This window comes from Prionailurus viverrinus, chromosome A3 (genome assembly GCF_022837055.1).
Source record: "Prionailurus viverrinus isolate Anna chromosome A3, UM_Priviv_1.0, whole genome shotgun sequence".
Taxonomy (NCBI): Eukaryota; Metazoa; Chordata; class Mammalia; order Carnivora; family Felidae; genus Prionailurus; species Prionailurus viverrinus.
The window spans coordinates 115665679-115689583 of NC_062563.1; the positions used below are offsets into that span (position 1 = coordinate 115665679).

General features: G+C 49.1%; 1 protein-coding gene across 7 annotated transcripts in view; it reads left to right on the forward strand.

The window, feature by feature from the left end:
- Positions 1 to 23905, forward strand: part of LOC125162181 (xanthine dehydrogenase/oxidase-like) — a 64871-nt gene that overhangs the window by 13568 nt on the left and 27398 nt on the right. For 3 of the 7 annotated variants that reach the window (XM_047852873.1, XM_047852871.1, XM_047852875.1), the window contains 12 exons: positions 720 to 781; positions 3856 to 3924; positions 4270 to 4359; positions 5490 to 5631; positions 7928 to 8020; positions 8625 to 8776; positions 9827 to 9920; positions 11274 to 11383; positions 13705 to 13889; positions 15710 to 15884; positions 17618 to 17701; positions 19154 to 19323. In XM_047852873.1, coding sequence (XP_047708829.1) covers positions 720 to 781; positions 3856 to 3924; positions 4270 to 4359; positions 5490 to 5631; positions 7928 to 8020; positions 8625 to 8776; positions 9827 to 9920; positions 11274 to 11383; positions 13705 to 13889; positions 15710 to 15884; positions 17618 to 17701; positions 19154 to 19323 — 1426 coding nt within the window. Of the gene's footprint in view, positions 1 to 719; positions 782 to 3855; positions 3925 to 4269; positions 4360 to 5489; positions 5632 to 5737; positions 8021 to 8624; positions 8777 to 9826; positions 9921 to 11273; positions 11384 to 13704; positions 13890 to 15709; positions 15885 to 17617; positions 17702 to 19153; positions 19324 to 23905 lie in introns of all 7 variants that reach the window. The other 4 variants (XM_047852874.1, XM_047852872.1, XM_047852876.1 and 1 more) reach the window with 3 other exon arrangements.

Below are 23905 nucleotides of genomic sequence, written 5' to 3' on the forward strand. Positions count from 1 at the left end.
CTGCCTTAGTGTTCATCTTCCCGAGGTGTCCTTCAGCGCTCGGATGGGGTGGCACTGCCTGGTTGGCACAGGAGGAGATCATGTGGAAAATTCCACAGAGGCTAGTGGCTTCCATTCTTCTCAGCTTTTATTAGACAGGATTCTGCAAAGGCCACTTAATGAGGAAGGTGGCTGTGATTCCGAGCCTTGGGCAGGAACTGGCTTCCCACTTGGCCTTTTGTGAATGGGCCCAGGACCCTGGGCATGGTGTCTGTGCCTCTGAATTGAACAGAGAAGACTTGCATCCTTTCACCATTTCAATTCATCATCGACTCAATCAGTTGTATTGAGTTCTATCATATGTCAGGCACTATACAAGGTACAAGGGACACAGGGATGTCCCAGGGGATGAAAGATGGTCTCTACGCTCACAGAGTTTGCAGTCTGAATGGGAAGAGAGATTATAATGTAGTTTGATAAACTCATTGAGAAGGCCATGACCAGACACCAGGGGAGCACTCAGAAGACACCTGATTCGGTCTGGGCAGTGTAGGAAGGCTTCCTGGAAGAAGTGATAGATGTTTTGAAGTCAGAAATACGAGGAGGAGGACAGGGTGTTCCAGGCAGAGAAAACAGAATATGTAAAGTGAGTATTCAACTGAGCCAGGACTAAAGTCACAAGCCCCTCACCTGCCCCCGGTGCCTGTGCTGACAATGCAGCTTTGTGCCTTGGCCCACAGGAAACCTGTGTCGCTGCACGGGCTACAGACCCATCCTCCAGGGCTTCCGGACCTTCGCCAGGGTAAGTGGGGGCTCTGGGACAGCTCCTCAAGCAGCAACACTCCAAAATCCCAGTTGGCAGGGTCCAAGGGCCCCTGGAGGAAGAGGAAAAGGGGGGATGGCCAGCTGGTGGATCTACCTGCGTTGGACTCTGTTGTCTTTGTTCCATCCACGTCAGTAGCACGAGGACTTCCCTTCCAGGGAAGGCTTGTTCCTGGAAGAGGCACCGATGCCCGAGGCTAATTTCTTCCAGGGCATTTGGGTCTGACAGTGCTCTTGTGGCCAGGTGCTGAGCCCTGGTGTTAAGTAACAACCCAGCCCACCCCGCAGCTGCGCCTCTCCTCCTTCCTCTCCGAGCTGCTTTCCATGGTTGGCACTCTGCTAATGAGATCTCCAGACAGTGTGAATCCCTGCAGTGTTCGTACACCTCCGAGGGAGAAGTCTGGGGCTGGCTGTGCGGGCCCTGATTACATAAACACCACACACACCTGCCATCTGCCAGGGGAGGGGGACAGAGGGCTGGCCTCTCCCTTCTTGGCTTCTCTCCCAGCTTCTACCTGACCCCCCAACAGGGTCGAGTTGACTCTGATCCCAATCAAACCGTCTCATCTCAATTTAATTTTGGGTTGGGGGCAGAGTCAGATGCCTTTCACTGACCTTTCGGGGTGCTACATTAGGAAAAGGATATTGTATCCAGATGACCACAAAGAGTGGAGACACAGACAGAGCCTATGGGAGGGAGGGCAGCCCACTCTGCTGAAGGCGTTTGATGACAAAGAACAAGGAGGTGCGGACTTAAATGAAAAAGATCCAAAGACTCCTCCAGTCTTGGAGTCTGCAGACCTGGGTTCAAATCCTAGTCTTTCACTTACCCGATGTATGACCCTGGGCAATTTCCTTGTTTCTCAAATGGGGATTATAATGGCACATACAATATTATAACGTTATAATAATACATATATAATTATAATAATATTACAAAATTATAATAATGCCTATAATGATTCTTATAGTGTTTGTGGAAAGCACTTCTTATAAAGCCCTTAAACAGTGCCTGGCACATCTTAAATATTAAGTATTTCTTCTATCACGCAATATTTGAGCTACATCAATTGCTCAAGCTTCCCTGAGAGCCAAGGATTGTTAATCTTGCCCACGTAATTGTTTCTTAAGAGGCTTCTCAAAGAGCTACAATCTTATCAGCCCTCCTACTTTCTGAAAAAGTGAAGGGCTTTTGAGTGTAGTAGATGGTTATGTCCCTTGTCAGGGCTGGAGTTTTGTCATCGTTGAAATGGTCCTCGACCAGCTGCCAGGCGGTGTAGAGCTGAGTGGCCTGAGCTCCCCAAATGACTCGCACACAGGGTGTGCTCAGAAGCTCATGCACACCGGTCGTTGGAGACCCCTGTCCCCAAGGTCTTATTCAGAGCCATTGAACTCTGACTGTACCCACAGTTCTAACAAACCTGCCTACCTCATTTTCATGCCCATAGCACACATTAGGTAAGTGAGGAGGATTTGCCGGAAGGAGGCACACTGTTCACAGCAAGAAATGGCACTGTCCATCTAGCAGCAGGGAAGGAAATGGAGGAACAGTAAAACGAGCACAAGCCTAGTGGTCTAGTACGCTGAGAAAAGGAGAAATCTCTCCAGGGGAGAAAAACCCAGCCTTATCCAACCTCATTGACATTAGACATTGAGGGAGTGACACATTATTGTACATCTCAGTAATTTATGTCATGGCCATGGCAATGGATTATCAAGAAGAACAATGTCAGGAAGAATGAGCTGACACTTCATCCGGAAAGGGTACTTTGGTGAAATATGTCCTTCCCCCACCAAGCACCGGGTGAGCGAGGCCGATGGCTTGCTGTATGCAGGTTCCCTCGCTTTGGTTAGGGCCTGGTGATTCTCCTGCATCACCCCTCTCCAGGAAGACAGCTGAGAAGAGACACTACAGGGACATTTATTTCTTCCAGAGGAAAAGGCAAGGCCATGGTGGGAGGGTCCAGAGGAGACAGCACTGTGACGTCCAAGGCAAGGCTGTGCAGAAGGCGGCTGTGCACGGGGCAGCACGTGCAGGGGCTGAGGCCAGGGCAGGGTTCTCTGTTGGTGACAGGTCCAACAGCACTTTCTTAAAGGGCATCCTTTCAGCCTCCGTGGCGCTGTGGGGACTTTCCTGGGCCCACTAGTGGGGTGTGACTCATCCCTTGGGAACTGGCAGCACGGAATGGTGTTTCCCATGATTCAAGTGCAGAAGGGCCACCCCAGACCTGCTGCTGTAGGAACTGGCTGCCTTGGAGGCGTGCCCGGGGCAATGTCTGGGAGTTTCTCCCACCTTTGCCTCTGAGCATGATTCCATGATTCCAGAGTGTTTCCCAGGTCCTGAGCTGAGACTCCTGTCTTCTCAGGACGGATCACTCAGGTGGACCCACCCCTTCCCCACCCTCATTTCCTTCGTTCTGGGAGCTCTACCCTGTGCTCTGCCCCTGGAACCCTGAAAGATCTTGAGCTAGTCTTTCCCCAGGGTGATGGGTCATCAGACCTGTACCCATCCTCAAGCATAGGATCACAGTGAGGAAGGAAGTATGTCTAGCTTTCGTGAGGTCATCTGGCACACTGGCTGGACACCTCTTTGAACCCAACATTGGGCCCAGACATGCTTTGAAGGAGCTCCACCAGACCCCAGCCTGGAAAGAGGCCATCCGGGCCCCCTCAGAGCTTGACTGATGTAGAAGTAGAGGCTCCTGGGGGCCCAGAGAATAAAGGGGGAAAATGGACCTAAAGATATGTTTTGGTAGAGTAGGACTTAGCTTTAATAGAGACATTTTCTCAAAATTTCCTGGTGCTTCCAGGAGAGATCTTACTTGTCTAGTCATGAGTGACTTAGTCTCCATCAACCAAGAAAGGGAGAGTGGTTAGAGCAGAGGTCTTCCGTCTGCGCAGAGGTCAGTGGAATGGGAGCGGCTGGCGGCTGTTTCTACTGATGCTGGCACAGCAGCAGGCCTCAATTTCGTTGACTATTCACGATCCAGGGTCTTTAGCTTCTGTGAAAACTCTTTGCAAATATTTCTGTGTGAATATCTGTCATCTTTCTAGGATGGTGGGTACTGCGGAGGAAGTGGGAACGACCTGAACTGTTGCATGAACCAGAAGACAGACCACAAGGTGAGTGGGACCTCCTTTTCCTGGAAGCCTGGGGGCCAATCTCAGATCCAAGGAGCAGCGGACTCTCTTCACAACCTCAGCAGTGCGGCCAGAAGAGGAAACGTTGATGCCCACACTGAGCGGCTGGGTGGGGGGGGGGGGGGGGGGGGCGGTGAATATGCACATTAGCCCCTCTGGCGAGACCTCACTGTTCCTGCTTCCCAGGAACGGCACGGCCCCCCCGCCAAGCCTGCTGGGGTGGGGGTGGGGAGGTGCAAACAAGCTCGCTTCGACAAAGGATTGGGTAGATCATACAGGCGTTTTAGAGGAGGAGATGAGGTATCACTCATCTGTTCCCTTTCCCAGCAGATCACTCTCTCGCCATCTCTATTCAACCCGGAGGAGTTCACGCCCCTGGATCCCACCCAGGAGCCCATCTTCCCCCAAGAGTTGCTGGTAGGTGATGCCCCGTGGAGAGGCCCCGCTAAGTCTGTGTGCCATGAGCCCCTGGAGACCCACTTTATTCATACCAATGGGGACCTTTGTGTCCTTGTCCTTTGGGTTTTCCTTTCCCCTTCTGACACTGGAGGTCAAGTCCCTCTGTCACATACTCCCAAAGGGACCCACACTTGTCGCACACATGTCACTCTGAGCACAGAGAGTGGATCCCTCCAGGACCCTGTGTAGAGTAACAGGTGCTCCAGAAGCATCTGCTGACCTGGCTACATCGAATGTAAAAGTAAGTCCCTTAGCACCCATTCTCCTTGCAAGCAGTCCATTATTTTACAAACCAACAACAAAGAAGCAAAGCTGTACTCAGAGGGCACAATGCATGGCTTGCTGCTCTGGTTTAAGGACACTCTCACACCCACCCTCCCACCATGACGATTCTGCTTCTTCGCTCCCACATTCATGGCAAGGAAAGAATCGTGCCTCTCTCTAAATTCCTGAGTGCAGATTCCCTGGGGGGTGTTGAGCACATGAAGACAGCCTGTTGAGTCCAATGGGACAGCAGGAAGGGCTTTGGGGCAGGCCACCGGCACACCTTTCTCTGGATCGTGTAACCTTGAGCAAACTGTCAGTTTGATTTGGGGTTTGTCTCTCCCAGCCCCACGTCACCCCTCACACACTAGAACCAGCCTCTGCTGTGTTCCCTCCTGACACCCCTTCCTTTGCTACCTCGTCCCCCCCACACCTTGTCCACTGCACCTGCTGGGGACAGCGGGGGTGGGGCTGGGGGCACTGCACTGAACCTGGGCTTTTGGTCAGAACAGTCCAGGTCACCTGGTGGCAGGTGAAGGTCCCATAACCTCCTGGGTCCTCAGGTTCGTCCTGCACCTGTGAAAGGTGGGGCTAATGATGCTTCCTCCCCGGAGGTCTCCTAAAGCCTAAGTGAGATCATGTGTGTGCCACATCCTCCCTGCCTCAGTACGTGCAAGTTCCCCTCCCTTCTCCCCGGACCTGGATCCTCGTTCTGAATTCAGTATTGAACGAATCAGTAGAAGACTAGACCCCTTTGGGGACCTAAATTCATCAGGGAATGGCCGTAGGAAGGAGACTGTGTGGCAAGAAACTACCTTTTCCAGAGGCTGAAAGATACTCCTCAGAAGCAGCTGCGTTTTGAAGGCGAGCGAGTGACCTGGATCCAGGCCTCAACCCTGCAGGAGCTGCTGGACCTCAAAGCCCAGGACCCCGAGGCCAAGCTGGTGGTGGGGAACACGGAGATCGGTGAGCAGCCTGCAAGGGGCCAGTCTGCCTGGGCAACCCCACGCTGGCTGTGTGTCCTCAGAAAACTTGCTTTTCCTCCCCTGGCCCTGGTTCCCATTGTATATAGGGGGGAATAACACCTCCTCAAAGGGCTGTTCTGAGTATTGGATGAGATCCTTACTGACCGCTCTCCGGAAACACGTCGGGTGCCAGCTATGTGCTGGGAACTGTGGGAGGAGCTGGGCTACCCAGATCAGGTTCTTTGTTCGTTCTCTGGAGTACCTCCCAGTGGAAGTGAGGGGGGAGCAGTGGAATTCAAGGTTCTAGGCCAGTGACAGATGCTAGGGGTTCCAGAAATGACATTCTCTTGTCCCCCACTTTCTGGCAAAGGAGAGCTGTGCCAATGTGACTGTGTCTGTGTTGCCCATGACTGTGGCTACCGGCCCTGTTCCTGCCACCACCTGGGACGTGAAGCTCACAATACGTGAATGGGCCAGGGTGGCTGAGGGATGTGTAGCTCTCTTCCCCAGTGCTCGAAGGGATGGAAGCAGAGGTGCCCAGGTCGCTGCTAATGTCCATCCGTTCCTGAAGCTGGCTTGGCCCTTTTCTCCTTTGCTGGCTCCCAAGCCCAGGGAGGCTCCAAGGAGAGGATCGTGGCATAGCCAAGGTCTTAGAGGACCTCTGGTTTCGGGGCAATCGACATACTTTTAAGCCGCCACAACCATCCTGTGGGAGACTCCTGGCTATTGTTCTGGAAAGAGTCCCCTGGGTCCTGGGTTTTTGTTGGATCTGAGGACACAGAGAGGAGGGCCTGGCTTGGCTCTAAGCTAGCAGAGTACAGATCCGGCCCCGGCCCCGTGAGCACAGGTGTGGTACAGAGACCCCAGCTGCAGTAACGTAGACACGCGAGATGTGCCTCAGGTGATGTGGTCCTGAGGGTCTGCATAGATGTGGCCCTGGGGTCCAGGGCAGCACGAGTTAAAGTGGAGGACGACTGTGTGGAAGAGTCTTTCATTTCCTTTGACATGTGACATGTTCCTTGTCATGGGTCACCTAACATCCTGGACCCAGTTAGATTCTAATAGAAGGGAATCCATAAAAATTTCATGAGCTCCAAGTGAGAGGGAATTTCTTACGACCACTCCCTCTGCCTCACCCCTTCTCCCTTATACATACATGCAGCAGTGTAACCACTGACAGCCAGGGTAGGGTGCTGGAGAAGCTGGGCATAGAGAGAACCTTGTCAAGACAGGCCATGGATGGCCTCTGTCTGCAGTCTTTATCCTGGGAACCGGTATTCATACAGGCCAGACTCCGCAAAGCCTGGGCCACCCATCAGACACTCTGAATAGCCCCCGAGAGGGTGGGGAGGATGGGCAGACATTTCTTTTTGAACCTTCCCATCTGTAGGTCTGTGGGAGGGGCTGGGAGGTGCAGAGCTAACCAGGTCTCAGGAACAGAACAAAGGGGCGTCTGCTCACAGACCTTTCTAACTTGACAGAAGGCCGGTAGAGACGTGTGGTCCTGCAAAGTCCTGCTCAGGCAGGTGTCGGGGACCAGGAGGCAGATTTGATGTTTTCTCTCTCAGACGATTTTCCTTTTTGTCTGAATGCTAGACTTTTGGGTTATTAGGACTATTATACCCCAACTCTAAGAATTGTCTGTTCTTAGCTGTGTAATGTGGGCAAGAGCCTCACCTTCCTGTGCCTCAGTTTCTCTTCCTATAAACTGAAAATCACAGTATCTCCCAAGGCTATTGTGAGGATTTAATGAGTTAAAACATGTAAAGTGCTTACATGGGTTCCTGACATATTTTAGCATGCTGCGGCTTCATCTACTATCCCCCACCCCTGCCCCACACACAGACACATAGTCACACACACAGGTTAATTCACATCTCATCTCATTGAACACTAAAAGACACATCAGCAGGGCCTATGGTGGTTCCATGTGTGCGAAGTGTGTATGACAGGATCAAGCAGGCTCTCCTTACTGAAGAGCAGAAAATCTGAAGGTGTTGAAGGTCCAAGCACAGAGTCAGAAAGCTAAATTTAAAAAAAAGGAAGCTTTTTTGGGTGATAAAAGAAATCAAAAGGCAAAAAAGAATTTCATCTCATCTGAATTCCACTAGGATTTTTGGGGGGAGGGAGAGAAAGACACAGTTTGCCGGCTGATAGCGTGGAAACCGCAGTCCTAAGACACCCACAGAGCATGATGCGATCGTGACTATGTCATAGGTCCTGTGTGCGTGGTGGGAACAATGCCGAGGCCCGCCTGGTAGTAGCCTGTTAACTTCGGGTTTCTTGTTTTTCTCGAGGCATTGAGATGAAATTTAAGAATAAGCTGTTTCCTAAGATGGTCTGCCCAGCCTGGATCCCTGAGCTGAATTCAGTGGAGCATGGACCTGAAGGTCAGGAGGGGTTTGCCCTGAGCCCACGGAAGGCTGGGATGCAGGGGATGGGTCCCTTGGGAGGGGTGGTCGGTGCCAGGAGAGCCTCTCCTTTGGCTGCGCTGCCACCTGCTTCTCCTGGAGCTGCCTTGCGTGGGGAGCAGGGACGCCCTTCATTGCCTTCCTCCACTGAGCATCTGTGGCAGACTGCCAGGGGGCAAGGGGGGCTGTGAGATTCTCCACAGTCATTCTCAATCCTGGTTCCACATTAGAATCGCTCATAGGATGAAGAGGTCAGTGCTGGGAGGTCTTGGGTACTTTAATAAAGAAACAGGACTTCTCCTTCAGAGATCTGATTTTATTGACATGAGAACCATGGTCTAGAGAAGAGAGCATGCTGGTTGTAGGATCAAGAGGGCTGTGGTTGAGTCCTGGCTAGTGTATTAGCTGGGTGGCATGGGGCAAGTCACTTCACCTCTCTGGGCGTTAATTTCCTCATCCCTATAAGGATGTGAGAGCTGGTTCATCGTCACTCAGGTACCAGTAAAGCATGGTAGGGGCTGTGTGTCCAAGTGTTTTCTGAACTGTGAAGGGAATCGCTGTCTTTCTGCACATGTGTTCCCAGGTATCTCCTTCGGAGCCTCGTGTCCCTTGAGCTTTGTGGAAAAGACGCTGCTCGATGCAGTCGCCAACCTTCCTGCCTACCAAACAGAGGTGTTCAAAGGTGTTTTGGAGCAGCTGCGCTGGTTTGCTGGGAAGCAGGTCAAGTCTGTGGCGGTGAGTCCCTGTTCAGGAGCCCTCAAGGCTGAGGTCATGGGGCCTTTTGTCACAAGGCAGATAGGCTAGTCTGTCCTCTGCTGAAGATCTGGTGCGCCCCAAACTCTAGTGCTTAGAGCTATGTGGGGTGTTTGTTAAAAATGCAGTTTCCTGGGCACTGCTCTCAGAGATTCCTACTCAGTAGGGCTGGGATGGAGCCCCAAAGGTGCTTCTGGGGAAGGGGGCCTGCGGGTCACTCTTGGAAACACATGCTGTGTGCCTCAGTCTGTACCCCTGAGGTTGGCAAGATGGAGCCTCCTGCCCACCTTGTTCCTGAACTTGGCCAAAGCTATCAGCAAGTGGATGAGAGATTGAGCCAAATGTAGTCTTGGACTACCTTTCATCATTGGGGGGAGAGGCAGAGGTAGACACCCCCAGAGAGGAAGGAGGGGTCCAGCTGTTGACTGTTCACAACTAACTCCAGACTAGCCCCCGGGTTCCCCATTTGCTAGCGGCATTCACACACCCAGGACCATTGGCGGCTCACAACAGCTGACAGTGTAGGGTTGGCGGGGGGGGGGGGGGGGGGGAAGGAAAGCCACCCCGTCCATTCTATTTTGTTGTTTTCAATTAGAACAAAACTCAAAGGAAACAGCCCCCGCCCCGTTTCCTCACCCTACCCCAAGAACCTGACACCTCTGATTGTGGCTGAGTAGACAGAAGCTCAGAAAGCTCCACTAAATTCTCCAGCTGGGTGGGAATCTACTTCCAGGAAGTATTTGCTTGCATCATGTGATAAACCACCTCAACCCTTTCAGAAAACGTTTGGATGAAATTGAGCAGATTTCAAGGAGCTGACCCACATTACCGACGAGTAAATTTTAGAGCTGAGATCCAATCCCAAGTGTTCAGAACTCAGGTTTTGCACGTTGTTCTGGATGCTCAGTTACGCCGGTCTTGTGCCTTCAGCGAGCAGGTGTCCCCCACCTGTCCTGAGTTCTGCAGCCTGCTGTGAGAGCAAGGTTTTCCTGGGTGGGCTGGGCTCTCACGCACACTCTCTGCTTGTTCTAGTCCATCGGAGGGAACATCATCACCGCCAGCCCCATCTCTGACCTCAACCCTGTGTTCATGGCCAGTGGGGCCAAGCTGACCATCGTGTCCACAGGTGAGAGCTACGTCATACGGAAGTCAGGAAAGAGGGCCCCACAGGGGAGAAGGCTCACAAGATAGGTGACTTTTTGGAGAGACAGGGCCCACAAGTCAATGACCCAGCCGTCCTAAGGTTTGGATCCCTGGGAACTGCAAGGGAGATATACCCAGATTGGGGGCCAGGAGAGCCAGACCATTTCCTTATTAAGAATTCCCAACAGGATCTGTCACCTAGAAGCCTTACCTAGTAGTGTGCTAGAGCCAGAATGCACTGGCTCGCCACAGCCCACAGCTGGATTTTCAGGGAGTCTGTGTGTGTTTGATAGACATGGCCATTATTAAAAATTGAATTGTAGAAACTTACAATAAAATAAATTACATTAAATTAAAGGTAATAAGTGCTCAAAATTCATCACATCCTAATATTTGAGTTTATTTTACTATTGCCCATGCCCTTAGAGTTATTCCCGTCTGTTATATCTGTAGAGTGGAAATGCTAAGTAATGATATGCTGCTATGCACCGTCCTTGTTGGAGGGTCCGCGAGACCATCCCTAGTTTTGATGACTCCTAGGAAGTCAGGGAGGACTCCCAGGACTCAGCCTATCGTCATACTCATGGCCATGACTTATTAAGTGGGAGGACACAAAGTAAACTTGGCAAAGTTAAGAGGGACTTGGGGCACAGTCTGGAGGAATCCAGGCACAAGCTTCCAGAGACTTCTCCCGGTGGCGTCACACAGGACACACATCATTCCCTCAGTCACAAGCTGCATTGTGATAACGCATGTGAAGTGTTGTCTGCCGGGGAAGCTCGTCAGAGACTGAACAGCTAGGGCTTTTTGGGGGGTTGGTTGCGTAGCCCTTCTTGGCAGGTACCAAAAGCCCAGGCACCCGGACAGAAAGCAGATGTTCAGCATAAACCGTGTTGTTTGTATGAACAGTTGTGTAGACACAGTCAGTCATCTTATCGGGGAATCTGCTGAAATCCAAGTTCCCAGAAGACAGCCATGGCCAACCTTTGTAGGCAGTCCTTTCAGAGGACAGCAGGCGTGTCGTGTCAACTCTTTGCTACCCTCTTTCCAACTTCATGTTCACTGATGTCACTCCGGGAGCCTGAAATTGGCTATGGTGGGAGTATTGATACCGTAGAAATTAGCAAGTACTGCAAATCTGGACTCCCTCCACCCACACATAGTCAATTGTTAAACATTCACCAGCACATCCCTGCGTAAGGATTTTAGATAGAGGACCTTGGCCCTAATTGTGCCAGCACTGCCCTCTGACTATGGGTACCAGAGACCAGAATGGGGAATTTACCGGTGCTTCGTTCTCTGCTTTCTCACATCTCTGCATCCGGCCTGTGTACAGGCACCAGGAGAACGGTTCGGATGGATCACACCTTCTTCCCCGCGTACAGAAAGACCCTGCTAGCTCCGGAGGAGATACTGCTTTCCATCGAGATCCCCTACAGCAGGGAGGTGAGCTGCTCAGGAGCGTCCCATATCACTCTTACCGCAGCGAGGCTCCAGACAAGAGACCAGAGTCTGCCTCGGGGACCAAGCTCAGCATCTCTCAACCTTAACCAAGTCTCTGAACACTGCCTTTCACCAGCCATAGTGTTCTCTGGGCAATGAAGAGCTTCAGGGCAGGGAAGAGGGCATTCCATGGACTCATGGCACATGATCCTGGGCAAATCGTTTCAGATTTCTGAGCCTCTGCTTGCTCGTCTGTAAAACGGACACAATGTTTCCTACCCGGGAGGTTATCGTGAGGATTGAAATCAGGTATGCCTAAGGTTCCAGGCGGATGTCCAGAAACCAGTGGGGATCTCCATCTGGTAGCTAGCAACATGATTTCAAGAGCACATCTAGCCACTGAGCACTTCTGTCCCAGGTCAGAGGAGACTGGGGCTTGCACGCTGAGTGGAGGGGCTGCCCGTGGGTCAGGCCCACACATGTTGATGAGGTGTTTATTTGCTGACCTTGCTCTGAGTTGGCGTGGTTGCATTTCTGCTCATGGGAGGTTTTTCTGTCCTGTTGAGGCAAGTCTGGGCACTTCTGGCTGCCTCGCTGTTGTTCCTGGGGGCCTGTGGTGTCGTCACCTGGTGGCTCTCTCTCCTCCCTCACCAGCTACACATTCCATAATGGGCCGTGTAGAAAAGTGATCTGTGTGAGGCTGGGAAAGCAGCTGTGATGGAGAGTATTAGGAGTTTTACCCAGGTAGCGCTTGAGCGCGTGTTACAAGGCATGTTCGCCCTTGCTAATTTTGGCCCCCTTAATGAGAATGCTAATTAAATTAGAGCCATGATGTCCCTGAGGTGGTTTCTTACTGATTTTCTAGCTTGTCCTTATAGACCATTTTGAGCAGTGATTCCCAGAGTTTTTGTATTTCACAGATCAGTAAATTTTCCTCTTTTTAATTATGAGTTGGAGAAGGGAGGAGGGAACAGGCATACAAGAGTCCAGTTTTTATTTTGCCAGATAGGGACATTAGCCAAAAACATTTCATAGGGGCGCCCGGGTGGCTCAGTCAGCTAAGCTTCCGACTTCAGCTCAGGTCACGATCTCACGGTTCATGAGTGCAAGCCCCACATCGGGCTCTCTGCTGTCGGCACAGAGCCTGCTTCAGATCCTCTGTCCCTCTCTCTCTGTCTCTGTCCCTCCTCTGCTCCTTCTGTCTCTCTCTCAAAAATAAATAAATACACTGAAGAAAATCTTTAAAAACAAAAAACATGTCATGACAGAAAGGAGATTTTAATACCCAGAAGTAGGGAGCTTTCTCAAGAGGGGACAGCTGCCAATCAGACACTGACATGGTGTGGGACCCCAGTGGACACATCACCGTGGACTGGCACAGTCCTGTTCCAGAACCAAGCGCAGACTCCAGGCTCACGGTCCTGGGGCCATGTTTGACATTGGGAATCTGTACTAGTGTCATGGTCAGGAGGAAGCCCGATGACTTCTTCGAACAAAAGCTTGTGGCCAGTGTGGGCGTCCACAGTGAGCTTCGTTGGGCTTTCTCAACATCACTTCCCTTAAGTCTCTGCCTTTGACGTTAATCAGAATTTGCGGTGCCAGGTGGGTTCAGACCTCCAGCAAAACCTGGCCAGAAAGGGCTTGATAGGAGATCGTTCTTACCTGGAAAGTGACTCATGCGGGCCTCCTATCCTGACAGACAGGGCCTGCCTGGAGCCCAGCGGGGAATGTGTGCTCAAAGCACAAAGGCAGCTAGTGTTTCATAGTGTGGTTCATTCTTTCAGGAAGCAAGGTTTCTAACCGTGAACAATAGACCAGTGGGAGAGACAAGCTAGCGAGAGCACGTGCACAGGCGTGGGTGAGGGTGCGTTTCACACTCCCGGTGGCATCTCGTTGTATCTGCTTGAGAGGCAGTTAAGCCAACAGAGGTTTGGGCACAGCTGAGAGGCTGGGTGGGCTCTGAAGCTGGGCACCAGGATGGGAGGACTGGGGGCTGGGGGACCGTGAGCAGCCTTTGTGAACATGTCTTTCCTCTTCTCAGCTGTTGGTTGAGAGAACCCTGCTCTCCTTTTCCTTGACTTTAGGTGTTCCTGACCGACAGGGGAAATCTCGCCCCTTTGCCGGCTGCTGGGAGTGTTATCCGGGCCTCGTGCTGAGTACGGGACAGTCGGCGCGCCCACATCTTTGAGTCCCACCGGCAGCCCCTTGCGGGGTTGCGATGGCCCTGTCCCTTCACCTGCCCTTTCACCCCCGTGCTTCAGCCTCACCATCTGCAGTTGTAGCAAATGCAGGGGAGAAGCAGGAACCTTTCTCTTGTTTTGCAGGGTGAGTATTTCTCAGCCTTCAAGCAGGCCTCTCGGAGAGAAGATGACATCGCCAAGGTGACCAGCGGCATGAGGGTCCTGTTCAACCCGGGAACCGCGCAGGTGAAGGAGCTGGCCCTTTGCTACGGCGGAATGCACGACAGAACCGTCTCAGCCCTCAAGACCACGCGGAAGCAGATATCAAAGTGAGAGCTGCCGGCAGAGTGAAACGGCCAGTGCCGCTCCGACTCCCACAGTGCTGCTAGCTGCCGGGACTGCCGGCGCCGTTACTCTTGCCGCCGCTGCAGCCATGACTTCCGCCCTTACCGGGGTTACCGCTGCTGCTACCCTGACTGCCGCTACCCGTAGCTCGATTCCTGGTAGCATGGCTGTGGCTGCGCCGGTTCCACCCTGCCTGCTACGGCTCCGCTGCTCTTGGTACCGCTGGGCCCGCCGTTGCGAGCGGCCACCGTTGCCATTGCTCTCACGGCTGGGCCTCTACCCCAGTTACTGCGGCTGGCACTACTCACACTGGTACTGCTACTTCTGTTGCTCCTCTTCCCGCTGCTGCCACTGCTGCTGTTTCTGCCACCGTCACTCCTCGGACTAGTGTTGCCGCTGTGGCTTCCACTGCTGTTCCCAGCGATGCCACCACTGCGGTCTCTCTACCGCTGATGCTCGTATTGCGGCTCTACTCTTCCTGCGGCTCCTCCCGAGAGTACTGCCCACAGCGTTCCTGCTGCCACTGTGTTAATGCTGTTGCTGCCACTGTTGTGTGTGTCCCCAGCGTGACTCTCGCCACGACTCACGGTCGCGCCTCTGCTGCTCCTCCCGCTACTAGTCACAGTGTCGCCAGCGCTGCTGCTACTGCTCTCACCACTGTTCCTCTTTCCACGACTTCTACGCCTTCTGCTTTCGCTTCTCCCACGGCTGTTACTTCTGCTGCTACTGTTCGGCCACTGCTAGTATCCCTCCTACGGTATTGCTGCTGCCACTCCCGCTGCACTCTGACCGTGGCTACTCCTACTACTATGGCTAGTGTGTGGCAGCAGTTATCCCCAGCCCTTCCCCAGCGCTGGCCTCTGTAACGCTGCCAATAAGCAGATGGATAAATAAGGCTTACGTTTGGCGTTTGGCTCTTTGGTTCCGATGCCTGGCTCCAACACTTTCCAGACGGCTCAGAGAAGTCAAGTTACCGAATCTTCCCGTGCCTCAGTTTCCTCATCGGTAAAGGAGTATACAAATTTTCCATGCTACACTTTTACATGGAAATGAAAAGTGATCCTTCGTAAAAAGCACGGAGGACATTGCTCAGGGCGTTATAAGGACTGAATAGATTTAATTAGTATAATTTTGTGGTCGTTTTAAAATTGTGTCTATTTTTATTTGTATTATTTCTGTATTTCTGTATTTATTTATATTTATTTTTATATTTTAGAGAGAGAGAGAGAGAGAGAGAGAGAGAGCAAGAGCAGGGGAGAGGGACAGAGGGACAGACAGAGAGAGACAGAGAGAGAATCTTAAGGAGTGGGGCTGACCTGAGCGGAAATGAAGAGTTGGGTGCTCAACCGACTGAGCCATCAAGGCACCCAAATTGTGTCTAGTTTTAAATTTTAGGAAACCGAGGGGTGCCTGGGTGCCTCACTTGGTTAAGTGTCTGACTTTGGCTTGATCTCAGGGTCATGATCTCAGGGCTCATGAGTTTGAGTCCCGCGTCGGGCTCTGTGCTGACAGCGCGGAGCCTGGAGCCTGCTTCAGATTCCTAGTGTCCCTCCCTCTCTGCCCCTCCCCTGCTTGACTTCCATCTCTCTCTCTCAAAAATAAAGAAACATTGAAAAAAGTGTTTTTAAAAAAGATGAGGAAACTAAGGCTCAAGCAAGTAACTTACCAAAAGTTACACAAGTATAAGTATCCAAGCCAAATTTTGAACCAAGTTTCATATGACTATGGCCCTGTGCCTACCACCCCACACAAGTGATTCTGATGGCTGAGTAGGAGCACTCTCCCACCTTCTGCTCTCTGGCAGTTTCTGGAACGAGGAGCTGCTGCAGAACGTGTGTGCGGGCCTGGCGGAGGAGTTGTCCCTGGCCCCCGATGCCCCTGGCGGCATGGTGGAGTTTCGGCGTACCCTCACCCTCAGCTTCTTCTTCAAGTTCTACCTGACAGTGCTTCAGAAACTGGGCATACAGAACTCGAAAGATGTGAGTGTGGGGTGTGGGCAAGATACAGACTCTCTGCAGGACTTTTGTTTGGGAATTTAAGAAGCCAGTCTGAGGGAGGGGTACGGTGGACCAGGTGGTAAATTGGCTTCTCTCTTCTGACATCTAAGGACAGAGGAGCCTTTGCTCCAAGGACACACGGCCCAGGGAGCCACATGGAGATGGGAACCAACGGGATGGTTGAGAGGCAGAACACTGAACTGGGCGTCAACGACTAGGGTTCTGGTCCCGACTGAATCGTTACCTCACTTGAAACTTGAATAGGTCACAACTGTCTTTAAGTCTCAGTTGGGAAATCTGCTGATCTGGGTGGTAGACCAGATGATCCTTTTGACAGGCTAGCTGTTTCAACTGTGGTTTTGTAGTTAGAATGGAATGTGGAGTGAGATGAGAAGGTAGAGGGTGGAATGAGAATGTAACAGGTGCTGCTACAGTCAGGAGACGGTGGTCACTGAGAGGGTGTGCGTTCTGGAACGGGTGTGGCTGAGCGGAAGCCCAGCTCCCCATATTGGTTCAGTAAGCATTTACTTTGCACCGTCTATGCATAACATTGCACTTGGCACCGGGGGCAGCCTCGTGTGGGAGAGAACGTGATCACTAAAGGCCAGCCTAGAGTGACAACTGAGCAGATGGCGTGGGGAGTGCAAAGGAGAGAAGCTTCCACAGATGTGGGGACCGCAGACAGAAATCCCTCTTTAAAAAGCATCCCTAATAGCTTTCTTCTTTTTCTTTTTAAAAAGCATTTATTTATTTATTTTGAGAGACAGAGAGAGAGAGTCCATGTGTGCATGTGAGCGGGCAGGGGCAGAGAGAGAATCCCAAGTAGGCTCTGCCCTGACAGGACAGAGCCCACTGTGGGGCTCGACCTCAGAACTGTGAGATCATGACCTGAGCTGAAAGCAAGGGTCAGATGCTTAATTGACTGAGCCACCCAGGCACCTTGAGTTTTTTTCTGATTATAAGAGTAATACATTTCCTGTGGCAAACTTAAAAACACAGAAATATATTAAAAATTAAAATAGAAAATTAAAAAACATTTCAACTTTTTAAATAAGAAATTAAATACTTTTTTATTACTTTTCTTTTTAATTAAATATGCTTTTCTCTCAGATTCTAGAGGAAACCACTGCTACTAGTCTTGCTTTTTCCTCTGATCTTTTTCCTACATTCATTTGTCCATCTTCTGTCATTCTCTCTTTTCTCTTTCTCTTTCTAGCTCTCCATCCATCCCTCTCTCTATATACTTGTCATCTTCCTATCTTTTGATCTGGACACATCATTTTCTAAACAGATTTAGGGTCATGCTGCATATAGAGTTTTCCATTTCCCCTGATTCTGTTGAGATTATATTGTGCGCGTTTTCCATATCATTAAATATTTCCCATAGAAACGAGGAGGAAGGAGGTTTCCGGCAAGGCAAGGACAGAGAGAGCGCATTGTGAATAAACGCAGGAGGGAGGGAAACCATTTGGTGTGTTGGAGGAAGCACAAACCATTCACATGCAGGCTGCAAGGGTGGGAAGGGGCCCGAGGCTGTTATAAAATGCTGGGCTCTCAGAGCCCACGTTCTGACGTTGAGATAGATCCAGCCGGCACGAGGAGTGTACAATGAGGAGGTGAGGGGAACAGTTGTTACTGTTGCCACTTGGGGACAACCAAGGGTGGGATCAATGATAGAATTAGTCATGATCACTACTGTTAACTTACCTCCACAGAAGTGTGGCAAGCTGGACCCCACCCATGCCAGTGCCACCTTACTCTTTCAGAAAGACCCTCCAGCCAACGTCCAGCTCTTCCAAGTGAGTATACCTGATGTATGGCTGATCTCACAGGCCCTTGCAGGGCACATCAGATGATGCTGACCTTTGGTGAATGACTGGCTTTCGTCGTGTGTAGGTGCTCAAAGCTCCTACTGCTTTGCATAAATATCTGGTGAAGAAAATGGGAATCGTATTAATGTCAATGAAGCTCTTTTCCTCGTTCCTTACCTAAATTTTGTCTCTCTTGGGATTACTCTCATCTTCACCTGCTCCTTAAAGAATAAAAAAAAAAATGTCCCGATTTTGTCTTTTCTGGTGCCTCTGTGGGGCTGATGTGCAAAGCCAGGAGTTCTCCTGGCCATAACAACAAAACAACAACTTTCTGTCAATGGCAAGTTTTTGAGAAGCACTAGGTAAAGGGTCAACTTTTTCTGTAGACACTTTGGATTTTGTGGGCCCTATAGTTTCAGTTGATACTCCTCAACTTTGTCATTATAGCATAAAAGCAACCAGAGGTAATACATAAATGAATGTGTGTGGTATGTACCAATAAAACTTTATTTATAGAAGCAGGCAGTGGGCCAGATTTGGCCTACAGGCCACAATTTGTGGAACCATGCAGTAGAGGCTAGTGGTCCAGAGTGTGAACTCTGGGCTCCACTGCCACGACTTGAATTCAAACTCTGCCAGTTTGTAACTGTGTAACCTTCGACAAGTCACTTCCTCTGTGTGGCTTTTGGGCAAGTTAATTATGCCCACCTGCAAGTGTCCCTAATGATGGCACCTGTTTCCTAGGATGGTTCTGAGGATTAAATGTGTTAGTAAAAGTAAATAGCTTAGATTAGCTCCTGGGATATATTAAATACTCAGTGACATGTTAGCCATTATTATTATGTCTTTGAAAAACCACATACAACAGAATTTTGTTACAAATCCATTTTGGAACACTTTGGCAAGTACAGAAAGATATAGAAAAGAAAACAAAAATGACCCAAGATCCCACCTCCAAGAGAAAATCATTATATTTTTGTTGACTTCTTTCCATTTTTCCTACGCATATATGGACATTGACATGCTATGTTTATAACATACATATTTTCCCTACAGAATTCAAATCATCATATGCACACACAATGTTTTATGTCCTGTGTTTACATGTAATGTGAACATTCTTGCCTTCTAATTTAAAGTCTTCAAAGGTATGTCTTAATAGTTGCATACCGTTTGATTGGATGCACGTAGCACCAGCTTTTTACTCCACCCCCCATGAGTGCACATTGAGGTTCTTCTTTAGTTATTTATTTTTCCCCCCGTATGGAGACACTATGACCACCTGTGCTCTGCCTTTCTGTTCCTTTGCCCTGTGTCCCTCCTGCCTCCTCCGTCTTCACTCAGGTTTTCTTTGGCCTGAAGCTCCCTGCAGTTTCCCCAGGCCTGTAGGGAAACAGTGTCTTATGCAGCTCAGCTTGACTGATGACCATGTTGTTCCAGGAGGTGCCCAAGGGTCAGTGCGAGGAGGACATGGTGGGTCGGCCCCTGCCCCACCTGGCCGCGGCCATGCAAGCGTCTGGGGAGGCCGTGTACTGTGACGACATCCCTCGCTACGAGAATGAGCTGTCCCTCCGGTTGGTCACCAGCACCCGGGCCCATGCCAAGATCAAGTGAGTGGAGTAAATATCCTGAGGGAGGAGGGTGCTGGGAGGCTCCTCCAGGGCTTTCCAGTCTAGAGAGGGACTGGGAACTCACCTGAAAACCAGCCTGGAGAGGAGTGGGAGAGGTTAGGGGCTCAGTGGTGTCTGGCAGGGTGAAGGGATGATGTTGGAGGCATAGGCAGGGGCCAGAACAGGAGAGCCTCGGAATGCTGAACCGGGACATTGCACTTGAGCCAAAAAGCAGTGAGGAGCTTTTAACAGGAGCAGGTCAACTCTGCACTTTGATATTGGGCTAAACTTCAATGCAGTATTTCAGGAGAACTGGAGTCAGCACTAAGGGGAAGAGCGTGGCCTTAGAGTCAGACCGACCCGGGATTGAGTCTCTGTTCCAGTGTTTACCAGCTGTGACCTTGGCCTGGGATGCCTAAGCTCGCAGTTTCTCTATTCATAGCCGGGTGTTTTCATGATGATCAGTGACAGAGTCTGCAAAGGACCTAGCAGAGAAGAGCCACCCGTGCCTGTCTGTTGAATTTGGGAAGCCCAAATGACAAGCATCGCCACCTCTATAATAATACTAATACCCAACACTCATGTGGCACTTAATATTTGCTGCGGCCTTTAAAGCATTTTACATACATTGGCACCTTTACTCCTCACACCAACCCTACAGGCAGGTCCTATTATGATCCCCTCAGCTTCCAGATGAGGAAGCTGAGGCCCAAGGGCGGTGAGTTACGTGCCCGAGGGCACAGAGTTGGTAAGCAGCCAAGCGGGAGTTTGAAGCCAGGCAGCATTAGCAGCTGAGCTGTGCTGCCTCTTGATGTTCAGGCCAGAGACTGCATTGATCTCCTGGTGGGCATCAGACACATATCCTGTTGAACAGAGCAGCTAGGAGAAACCCTCCCTTGGGCCCTGCCACTGCTTGGATTAGAGATCCCGTCTCCCCATCACTGGTTTTTCCCTCTGCCACTCCTAGCTGCCTGGAGACAGGCTCCACGAATGGTAACCTAGACACCGAGAAAACTTAACAGGTAAGTAAAGTCTTCCAGTTCTTTTTTTTTTCAATATATGAAGTTTATTGTCAAATTTGTTTCCATACAACACCCAGTGCTCATCCCAAAAGGTGCCCTCCTCAATACCCATCACCCACCCTCTCCTCCCTCCCTCCCCCCATCAACCCTCAATTTGTTCTGCGTTTTTAAGAGTCTCTTATGCTTTAGCTCTCTCCCACTCTAACCTCTTTTTTTTTTTCCTTCCCCTCCCCCATGGGTTTCTGTTAAGTTTCTCAGGATCCACATAAGAACGAAACCATATGGTAGCTGTCTTTCTCTGTATGGCTTAGTTCACTTAGCATCACACTCTCCAGTTCCATCCATGTTGCTACAAAGGGCCATGTTTCATTCTTTCTCATTGCCACGTAGTACTCCATTGTGGATAAAAACCACAATTTCTTTATCCATTCATCAGTTGATCACATTTAGGTTCTTTCCATAATTTGGCTATTGTTGAGAGTGCTGCTATAAACATTGGGGTACAAGTGCCCCTATGCATCAGTACTCCGGTATCCCTTGGGTAAATTCCTAGCAGTGCTATTGCTGGGTCATAAGGTAGGTGTATTTTTAATTTTTTGAGGAACCTCCACAGTGTTTTCCAGAGTGGCTACAACAATTTGCATTCCCACCAACAGTGCAAGAGGGTTCCCGTTTCTCCACATCCTCTCCAGCATCTATAGTCTCCTGATTTGTTCATTTTGGCCACTCTGACTGGCATGAGGTGATATCTGAGTGTGGTTTTGATTTGTATTTTTCCCTGATGAGGAACGATGTTGAGCATCTTTTCATATGCCTGTTGGCCGTCCGGATGTCTTCTTTAGACAAGTGTCTATTCATGCCTTCTGCCCATTTCTTCACTGGGTTATTTGTTTTTTGGGTGTGGAGTTTGGTGAGCTCTTTATAGATTTTGGATACTAGACCTTTGTCCGATATGTCCTTTGCAAATATCTTTTCCCATTCCATTGGTTGCCTTTTAGTTTTGTTGGTTGTTTCTTTTGCTGTGCAGAAGCTTTTTATCTTAATAAGGTCCCAGTAGTTCATTTTTGCTTTTAATTCCCTTGCCTTTTGGGATGTGTCAAGTAAGAAATTGCTGTGGCCGAGGTCAGAGAGGTCTTTTTCTGTGTTCTCCTCTAGGGTTTTGATGGTTTCCTGTCTCACATTCAGGTCCTTTATCCATTTTGAGTTCATTTTTGTGAATGGTGTGAGAAAGTGGTCTAGTTTCGACCTTCTGCATGTTGCTGTCCAGCTCTCCCAGCACCATTTGTTAAAGAGACTGTCTTTTTTCCATTAGATGTTCTTTCCTGCTTTGTCAAAGATGAGTTGGCCATCCATTTGTGGGTCTAGTTCTGGGGTCTATTCTATTCCATTGGCCTATGTGTCTGTTTTTGTGCAAATACCATGCTGTCTTGATGATTACAGCTTTGTAGTAGAGGCTAAAGTCTGGGATTGTGATGCCTCCTGCTTTGGTCTTCTTCTTCAAAATTACGTTGGCTATTCGGGGCATTTTGTGGTTCCATATGAATTTTAGGATTGCTTGTTGTGGCTTCTAGAAGAATGCTGGTGCAATTTTGATTGGTATTGCATTGAATGTGTAGATAGCTTTGGGTAGTATTGACATTTTGACAATATTTGTTCTTCCAATCCGTGGGCACGGAATATTTTTCCATTTCTATTTTTTTTTCTCTGTTGCACCATATTGTCTTTTTATTTTTTCTTTTCTTTTCTTTTCTTTTCTTTTTTTTTTAATATATGAAATTTATTGTCAGATTGGTTTCCATACAACACCCAGTGCTCATCCCAAAAGGTGCCCTCCTCAATACCCATCACCCACACTCCCCTCCCACCACCCCCCATCAACCCTCAGTGTGTTCTCAGTTTTTAACAGTCTCTTATGCTTTGGCTCTCTCCCACTCTAACCTCTTTTTTTTTTTTTCCTTCCCCTCCCCCATGGGTTTCTGTTAAGTTTCTCAGGATCCACATAAGAGTGAAACCATATGGTATCTGTCTTTCTCTGTATGGCTTATTTCACTTAGCATCACACTCTCCAGTCCATTTCTTTATATCTTCTTCAATTTCTTTCATAAGCTTTCTATAGTTTTCAGCATACAGATCTTTTACATCTTTGGTTAGATTTATTCCTAGGTATTATGCTTCTTGGTGCAATTGTGAATGTGATCAGTTTTTCTGTCTTTCTGTTGCTTCATTATTAGTGTATAAGAATGCAACTGGTTTCTGTATGTTGATTTTGTATCCTGCAACTTTGCCAAATTCATATATCAGTTCTAGCAGACTTCTGGTGGAGTCTATCACATTTTCCATGTATAATATCATGTCATCTGCAAAAAGTGAAACCTTAACTTCATCTTTGCCAATTTTGATGCCTTTGATTTCCTTTTTTTTGTCTGATTGCTGATGCTAGAACTTCCAACACTATGTTAAACAACAGCGGTGAGAGTGGACATCCCTGTCGTGTTCCTGATCTCAGGGATAAACCTCTCAGTTTTTCCCCCTTGAGGATGATGTTACCTGTGGGCTTTTCATAAATGGCTTTTATGATCTTTAAGTATGTTCCTTCTATCCCAACTGTCTCGAGGGTTTTTATTAAGAAACGTTGCCGAATTTTGTCAAATGCCTTTTCTGCATCGATTGACAGGATCATATGGTTCTTATCTTTTCTTTTATTAATGTGATGTATCAAGTTGATTGATTTGCGAATGTTGAACCAGCCCTGCATCCCAGGGATGAATCCCACTTGACCATGGTGAATAATTCTTTTTATATGCTGTTGAATTCGATTTGCTAGTATCTTATTGAGAATTTTTGCATCCATATTCATCAGGGATATTGGCCTGTAGTTCTCTTTTTTTACTGGGTCTCTGTCTGGTTTAGGAATCAAAGTAATACTGGCTTCATAGAGTGAGTCTGGAAGTTTTCCTTCCCTTTCTATTTCTTGGAATAGCTTGAGAAGGATAGGTATTATCTCTGCTTTAAACGTCTGGTAGAACTCCCCTGGGAAGCCATCTGGTCCTGGACTCTTATTTGTTGGGAGATTTTTGATGACTGATTCAATTTCTTCCCTGGTTATGGGTGTATTCAAGCTTTCTATTTCCTCCTGATTGAGTTTTGGAAGTGTGTGGGTGTTTAGGAATTTGTCCATTTCTTCCAGGTTGTCCCATTTGTTGGCATATAAGTTTTCATAGTATTCCCTGATAATTGCTTGTATCACTGAGGGATTGGTTGTAATAATTCCATTTTCATTCATGATTTTATCTATTTGGGTCATCTCCCTTTTCTTTTTGAGAAGCATGGCTAGAGGTTTATCAATTTTTTTTTAATTTTTTCAAAAAACCAACACTTGGTTTCATTGATCTGCTCTACAGTTTTTTTAGATTCTACATTGTTTATTTCTGCTCTGATCTTTATTATTTCTCTTCTTCTGCTGGGTTTAGGCTGTCTTTGCTGTTCTGCTTCTATTTCGATTAGGTGTGCTGTTAGATTTTGTATTTGGGATTTTTCTTGTTTCTTGAGATAGGCCTGGA